The sequence below is a fragment of the Sorghum bicolor genome, chromosome 4 (genome assembly GCF_000003195.3).
Source record: "Sorghum bicolor cultivar BTx623 chromosome 4, Sorghum_bicolor_NCBIv3, whole genome shotgun sequence".
NCBI lineage: Eukaryota > Viridiplantae > Streptophyta > Magnoliopsida > Poales > Poaceae > Sorghum > Sorghum bicolor.
In genome coordinates, this window is record NC_012873.2 from 6,597,707 (window position 1) to 6,606,339 (window position 8,633).

At 44.5% G+C, this 8,633-nt stretch overlaps 1 protein-coding gene across 1 annotated transcript; it reads right to left on the reverse strand.

The window, feature by feature from the left end:
• Positions 1,150-7,040, reverse strand: LOC8071637 (protein MONOCULM 1). The gene is made up of 2 exons (XM_021458962.1): positions 5,060-7,040; positions 1,150-1,777 (listed from the first exon to the last, which is right to left on the reverse strand). Exon 1 carries the CDS (start codon positions 6,754-6,756, stop codon positions 5,563-5,565), a length of 1,194 nt encoding a protein of 397 aa, XP_021314637.1. The 5' UTR covers positions 6,757-7,040; the 3' UTR covers positions 1,150-1,777; positions 5,060-5,562.

Genomic DNA, 8,633 nt, shown 5'->3' on the forward strand with positions numbered 1-8,633 from the left:
CCTCGACGCAGAGGAAGGACGGTTGGGGATGATGGTGAGTTCTCGCAGCCCTACGTGCGTACTTGTCGGCGGTTTGGAACTTTGGTTCGATTTGGTGAACTTGTGGACTACTGGATGGTCGTGATATATATATATATATATATATATATATATATGTGTGTGTGTGTGTGATGTTCGTGTATACATGATGTTCGTGATATATATATGTGATGTTCGTGAGATGTATGTGCTCGTTGTGGACTCTCTGTGTGTGATGGTATATATATGTATCTGTCTATTGTCTGGATGCAAATAAACAAACGAAAAAAATTTAAAATTTCTCTGGTCTTTGCCGAGGGCCTTGACCGTAGCCCTCGGCAAAGAATTTCTCAGAAAAAATAGAAAACATGTCTTTGCCGAGGGCTATGGTCAATGCCCTCGGCAAAGAATTCTCCAGAAAAAATAAAAAAAGATACTTTGCCGAGAGCCTGCATGGTAGCCCTCGGCAAAGAAAGTACCCAAATAAAAATTTTAAAATTCTTTGCCGAGGGCCTGTATGGGAACCCTCGGCAAACAAATTACCAAAATAAAAATTTAAAAAAATCTTTGGCGAGGGCCCAACGTTGGGCCCTCGGCAAAGACGCCGTCACTTGCAGCTAGTGGCCTAACGGCATGTTTTTTTCGCCGAAGGCCGGCGTCAGCCCTCGGCAAAATCTTTGCCGAGTGCCCGACAAACGGCCCTCGGCAAAGACCCCTTTCCCGACGGCTCTTTGCCGAAGGCAGCTGGCTTTGCCGAGGGTCTTATAGCCTTTGCCGAAGGCCGTAAGCCCTCGGCAAAGATCCTCTCTGCAGTAGTGACATATGCCCCCTATTTGTTAAAGGTGATACACAGACTATTAAAAAAAATACACTCCTTCAATCCTAAAATACAAGGTATCCAAGCAATTTTTAGACAATAAAGAGCTTGGAAAAACACCATATATCTTGCTCCCCACTAATCAGATGGAGAGAGAGAGAGTAGTTCACTTGTTATTTTTCCCTAATTACTACTGGTCGATTGTTTTAGATGATATAAGTTTACTCAAAAGGAGTCTCAATATTTCTTGCAGGAAAAGACAGGAGAGAGGAGGTTGAGGATTCGGAATGTACAAAATTTCGAACTCTAGATTTCTTATATTTCAGGATTAGAGGGAGTAAACCACTAATTAAAAGAAATGCATGGAGACTACACTGTTACATGAATTTGCATCTATATATTACATGCATTTGAGGGGTACAATAATATACCATTACATGCCTTTGCATCTATATATGCCCATGAACAAATTATATGTCCATATATATATGAAGTAAATTAATTAAAAGAATGTCACCACCTTAATTTCCAGTTAATACCCCACTTGTGAGGACAAGAATGTATCTAGCTAGAATAATGCTATTTTGCATGGTGATATTTGAATCAAATAATATACGCTCAAGTCGCTGCACGTATCGATCGCTTACGGCAATAACAAATATATATGCACAATGCATATGACATGATATGTGACAATAAATATATCAATAGGAAAATCAGAAACGCTGTGCCAAATTAAGCATGCAGCCTAGCACCAGAAGCATGATCTCTTGCCTTCTTAATTATCTCCTGCTGGGCTCTGCGTCGTGATCTTTTAATTTGGGGGTGCAATGCAAGCACTACAGTATAATCGTATGCATTCTTGTATCCCGTCCGTTGTTCATCAGCGAATGCAGGCAAGCAGTCATGCCGTCATCATGCGGGTGTGTGCCTGGCCGGCCCCTGCATATGCATGCAGAAATTACTACGGCATAGGCATTGCATCCAAAAAACTAGATCATCATCATCACAGGAATAAAACCAATATAATAGACTAGCTTATTTATCAAGGAGTAATAAAAAAAATGAAGCTATATATTGCATGCATGAGTACGAAAGATAATCCTGCTCTAATTTTGACTGGTTATCTTGACAGATCATGTATGAAGAATGACCAGCTAATTAAATGCTTAAAGACCAGTTTAAGTATGTAAACCATAATTCAGAAAAAAAAAACGAACAGCAGAAGATCAACAGTTTAAGTCAATAATAACCAAATTCCAAACCCTAGATGGCTAGTCTAGGGTTGGCGTCTAGCAAGCAACAATGCAAAGACACTCGATGCATGCAGATGCCGATAGAACGAGGTAGCTACACATTTAGGCTTAGCTGGATCGGAGCCGCTGATGTGATATTACATCTGAACATTACGCCAAAACTGAATATAGCTAGCTTAGCTAGCTAGGGGAACTAGCAAGCTAAGTACTGTTAGGCCTTGTTTAGTTCACCCCCAAAATCCAAAACTTTTCAAGATTCTCCATCACATCGGATCTTACGGCACATGCATGAAGCATTAAATATAGATGAAAATAAAAACTAATTGCACAGTTTATTTGTAAATCGCGAGATGAATCTTTTAAGTCTAGTTACTCTATGATTGAACAATGTTTGTCAAATAAAAACGAAAGTGTTACAGTGTCGTTTTCCTGCTTTCGTTTTCTACCGTCATTTTCTCGTGCCATACTCTTTTGTTAAAATATATGTATAGCTATACTAGGTATATGTTTTCAAAGAATATACAATCAAGTATAAAGTATACAAACCAACAAGATCTGCCTCATGACCTACCGTGTTAACTATGTATTTGTAGTAAAAATATTCATAGCAGTTTCATAAGAAATGGATGAAATGATAATTTTTTGTGGTATATAATAAAGATATTTATATGCTATTAAACACTTTTCACTATGGGGGGGGCATATAGCCCCCTGCTGCCCCCCTGTTTCCGCCTACCGAGTCTTACCATATATACGAAGTAAATGAAAAAGAATCAGAGCAAATATAATGAATTCCTAAAATATATCCAAAACACAAGTGAAAGCAGTGAGACATTGTTTAGATGTGAAAAGAAAAATAATTAGGCTTAAAATTAAAGATTTGTCTTGCAAAATACATATAAATTATATGATTAGTTATTTTTTAATATATATTTAATACTCCATACATGTGTGTAAGTATTTGATGTGATGGTGTAAAAATTTTTTAGGTGCGAACTAAACAGGACCTCGTGGAAAAATTTGTGGAACAACTGTGTCAATCAACCAAAAAAAGCAAAGGGAAATGTGACGTGTTTGCTAATGCATGCGCAATCCAGAAAGTGCACCGGAATCGATGATGGTGCTGGGGCATTGCAAAAGAAATGAAAAGAGGAATCATGAGAAAAGAATAGGTGAGATCAGAACCATATATAGCAACAATAAGCTAGAATCATCTCCCCCAGTCTTTCTGATATTATGTACGATTATCTAGCTACTAGTAGCTAGTAATTAATTTTGGTTAAACTAATAAGCTGGTGATGCCTTTAGACCAACTAAAGTGATACTGATGGAAGAAAGCAATAAACTGTTATTATTCCTCGCATTCACTATTTTCTATTTCATGAAGAGGAAATGTAACATGACCCGATCATTGGAACTTCTGTTATAGGAACTTCAAATTTTGCTGGCAAGGACTGATTCGGCTGAAGAAATGCTTGAAAAGGAAACTTCCAATGTTCTAATTAGGTAACATAAGTGTATTTGCCTAGCTAGAGCAAAAACTCCATTATATTATTCTCTTTCATTTGAAAGAAAAAGAAAAAGGGACCAATTGTCTAGTTCAAACTAAATAACATTCAGAAGCAGAACGAAGAGAGACAATATGATTGTCGCCTTTTTGCTCTCCCTTTTCATCCAACAAAATAATGCAGTGACCGTGATGCAACAAGAATGATGGAGCCGTTAGCTAGCAAGATCGTCTTCTATATTCTATCAAAGCATGAAAGCCAAATAGCCAGCCAGCTAGTACTAATCTAGTAGTATCAAAGTACAGCTATTAGCTAGTGCTGCATTTCATGCATGCATGGCCCTCTTTGAGTGAGCTAGGTGCCAATGAACACGGCATGCACGCAAAGATCCCAATGCAAGTCAAGATATATATGTGTACTATATATATATACACACACAGAGGAAAAGTTAGGCGAGTTAATGGGTCCATCCAAAAGAGAATGATCTTTGTTGAGAGAGGAAGAGGACGAGGAGGCAACTCAACAAGAGAGAGATTCAGGATTGCAGGCTGGCCGCCAAAAAGGGGTGCCTGGTTTTGAGAAGTCCCATGATTTTGCTTGAGGGGGACAGTGAGCAGGAATTAGGGCATGCAGAGCTGGTCACTGGTGCATGGGATCATGCATGCCATTTCTCTGTGTGCGCTGTGCTCTCCAAAGGACAGGACAGCTTGCCAGCATATCTGGGACATGAGGCAGAAAACAAGAACTACATCCTCATCCTCCTCAGGCAGGAAGGGAGACAGATGAGTATTTTTTTTTACTGGGCCTCTATATGCAAGAACACAATAGTAGTATATACTAGCATACAGTACATCTCAACATATATACTGTAACTGTGTGTAGCCTAGCTTCATATAGTATTAGCTACATGTAAGAGAGTAGTTTGTATTTTTCCTATGCACGCTGGCCTTTCGTAGCACACAAGAGTGATGATATTACCCCGAGTAAAATAAAAAGACCAACCAAATGGTGCATTAGTTTATGTTCAGTGGAGGCCAAAGCATGATTAGTTATAATACAAACAACCGCAACAAACAGCAAGAAGAGCAAGTGAAATTTCAGGATAAACTTTAAAAAAGATGGACCCAAATCCACTGAGATGTGTAGGAACTTCAAGATCCTCTTCATTATTTGGGATTGAACAAATCAGCTTTATCTACTACCTGACCTAATTTTCTCAGGAGCATGCAAATGAGCATATCCCTTTACCATTAGTCCATTACAATATTGACAACATCAGATAGCCATATCAAAATGATCAGCAAACCATAACAACTCCACCAAATATGTGTGTGTAGTGAGAGAGAGAGAGAAAGAGAGAGAGAGAGAGACCAGTAATAATAAATAAATAAAAATAGTATATAGCCAAAAAAAAAGGAAAAGAATTGGTAGTAGCTAGTGGTAGAAGGAAGAAGACTTACCAAGTTGAAGAATTGAATTATGCCAAAGATCCTCGCAAGGATCTCCCAATGGTGCGTTTCCATGCAACGTGTCCATCACGCACGCCAACGCATCTTCTTCTTCTTCCTCCTCCTTCGTCCATTGCACTATACCAGAAGTAGTAACCTTGCAAGTTTGAGCAGCTAGCTGTCATTGGCCATCATCCATTAGAATGGTGGCCAAGCAGCTAGCTCAGCTGGCTAGCTGCTCATTTCCCCCCTAGCTAGATCCTTGCATGGGCGCATGCACGCGCCGTCTTCTTCTTCTTCCTCCATCCAAAACCTTACCAAACAATCTCTTCAACCACGAGATCAGCTTGCCTCTCGATCCACAAGTGTCATTGGCTCATTGCTTGTGGCCGGCAATGCAATGGTGTGCCCATCCAGAATAGGCTGGAAGCCATTAATGGAGAAGGAAGAAGAGCACACCGCGCACGCATGGCAAGGTCCAACAGTACGTCAGCACTGGCCGTTCGACGATGGATCTATTGCCAAGACGAGACCGACATGAGCGGCCGCGTCTGCCAGCCGAGGAAGCACGCTCCGCGGGCCTCCTCGGCGACGTACCCCTCCGACGGGTAGTGCAGCCGCAGCAGCAGCCGCGCCTGCGACACGGCGAACGCGCTGAGCGGCCGAGGCGAGAGCCCGGCGGCACGCGCGGCGGAGGCCCACGCCTCGAACCCCCACGAGTGTTCGCCGACGCGGCCCGGCGCCAGCGCCAGCGCCGCGTCGATCTCTCTGCCGAGGACCTCGTTCTCCACCAAGAGACGGTCAGCGCTGCCCGGCGGCACCGTCGCCTCCAGGGCGTCGAACACCGCCGAGTAGTAGCCCATCGCGGCGGCCACCCGCCGCGGCAGGTCGTCCGGCGGGGGGCAGTCGTCGTCGCTGCCGATGCTGCTGCTGGCTTCCTTCTCGGCGATGGTCACCACGGCGGGGTTCATGGACTTGACCCACTTCAGGAACGTGGCGACCTCGCCCTCGCCGCCGAGCCTGTGCAGGAAGAGGACGCAGTTGACGGCCAGCGTCTCGTCCGGGTGCAGCTCCAGCCCCGTGGCCGGGTCAGCGGCGAGCTGCGCGGTGCAGGGGAGGAGGAGCGGGTGGAAACGGAAGGGGAGGTTGAGGGAGCCGGCGAAGGCGCGGAGACGGTCGCCGGTGCGGAGGAGCACGTCGCGGTCGGGCCCAGCGCCGGTGATCCGGACCTCGGGCGGGCCGACCGCAGGGTCCGCGCGGTCGGCGATGGCCTGCAGCAGCGGCGGCCACTGCACGCCGTGCGCGGCGTCGAGGTCCACGATGTGCAACCGCCGCGCGCCGCCGCTGGCGGCGGCGTCCAGGATCGCCTGGTTGGCCGTCAGGTGCGCGAACCGGAGGAACGGCGCGATCTGGTTGTACGCCAGGTACGCCGTCGCCGTCGGTGCCCCTCCCGCGGGCGCGGGCGCCGCGGCGACGCGGCGAGCGAGCGCGCGGGCGAAGTGGTGCGCGAGGCGGTCGGCCGCGTCACCCCGCGGGTCGGCGGTGGACAGGACCTGGTCCGCCGCGCGCCGGGCGCCGTCGACGTCGCCGCGGTGGATGAGGCCGGCGGTCGCGAGCACGAGGCCTCTGGGCGACGAGGGCTGCGCGGCGGCGTGCTCGTGCGCGCGCTCCGCGGCGTGGTGGCCGTCGTGGCCAGGTGCGCCGAGCATGGCGGCGTCAGGGCGCGGTGGGCGCAAGGGCGCATGGCGCGGGCGGGTTAATAGCTGGAGCTGCGCCGGCCGGGTAGCATGTGCACGGGCTGGGGCTGGGGCAGGGGCAGGGGCAGGGACAGCAGCAGCTTCTGTGACAGGACATGCTCAGCTTGCAGTAACATGGGATTCAGATTTCAGACACAAACACACACAACACAGATGCTTGCGCGTGCTTGTGCTTGTGCTTGTGCAGAGAGAGAGAGAGAGAGAGGAGAGAGAGAGAGAGAGAGAGATTAGCAACGGCTGTGGACTTGAGGTGACTATTCTCTCTCTAGTAGATGAGAGGAAAGGTGGCAAGGTGCATCTGTATTCTTCTTGCACCCAGTGGACTTTGAGTGAGAATGGTCAAGCTGTGTTTCTTCCTGTTAGGGCGTGAGAGAGAAATTAAAGGGATGGAGAGCTTAGGGGAATCTAAGCTAAGCTCTGTCTTAGAGCTAGCAATAATACTACAAAGTAGTATGTCTCAGAGTGGGCCTTAGTTAGTGAGGTGTAGATATGCAGGCTTGGTAGTAGTAGATAGATGAATAATAGACCACGGTAGGTATGGTAGGAGTGTATATATAGGGCTAGCCTTAAGAATACATAGCGGCTACAGCATTTGCTTTAAGCTTATCTGATAAAATTTATCAATTATTTAGCAGTATTTTTTTTCTCATAACAATTAGCGAAGTTATAGTCTTAATTAAGAAACTACACGCACTACCTTGAGGACACGGTTGCTAGTTTCTTCCTGTTGTTGGATGGAGAGAGCGGATTGGATAAAGGTAAAGATGCAGCCAAACAACCAAAACTTTTGGAGAAATGAGTACTTTTTGAAAGAATGGATATAAACAGAGGCTTGTAAAACTTGAGTGTAAAGATTTGGAATTTGGGACTTTGGAGCCCTAAAACTGTGTAAACTTGCTTAGGGACCCGTGTCTTGTGTATTGTAGACAAAAAATTTGGGAAGTATCTAAACACCTATTTGAATGTAAAATACAGCCAAAAGTTTTGGGATGTAAAGTTTTAGGATCTAAACAGGCCCTAAGAAGGCTTCCATACACAAAAATTTGTATTAATTGTGAGGCCTAGCAGTTATGTTTGCTTCCGCCTTGTTTAGTTGGCGAAAATTTTTATGTTTGACTATTATAATATTTTTGTTTGTATTACAATTATTATTCAACCATGGACTAACTAGATTTAAAAGATTTTTCTCGTAAATTACGGATAAACTGTGTAATTAGTTATTAGTTATTTTTATCTATATTTAATGCTCCATGCATGTGTTACAAGATTCGATGTGACGATGAATCTTGAAAATTTTTGGAAACTAAATCAGTTGGAAACTAAACCAGACCTTCACCGTGAGATAGAAAATTACGCCTTGTTTAGTTTCCAAAAATTTTCAAGATTTCCCGTCACATTGAATCTTTAGACGTATGTGGAGTATTAAATATAGATAAAAAATAACTAATTGCACACTTTATCTATAATTTGCAAGACGAATCTTTTTAGCCTAGTTAGTCCATGGTTGAATAATAATTTTCAAATACTACAAAGGAAATTGCTACAATCAAACTAAACAAGGCCTTAACCATGATGAAGTCCTCAGTAGTTGCACTCACACAAGCAGTTGTTTTTACTTGTAGCACTTCTCGAGTTTAAGGTTTTACTAATTTCTGATGAATGAACCATGCAGTTACCGGTTTTTATGCCTCGTTTTTCAATAAGTATCTTCAACTGGCCTTTTGAAAAGAAAAAAAAATATTCCCGAGATTGTCACGTTATCAGTACTGTCATTATTTAGTGAGGTAAGTATCTTGACTCGTTGAGCTTTTGAAACGGCAGGAGGTGGG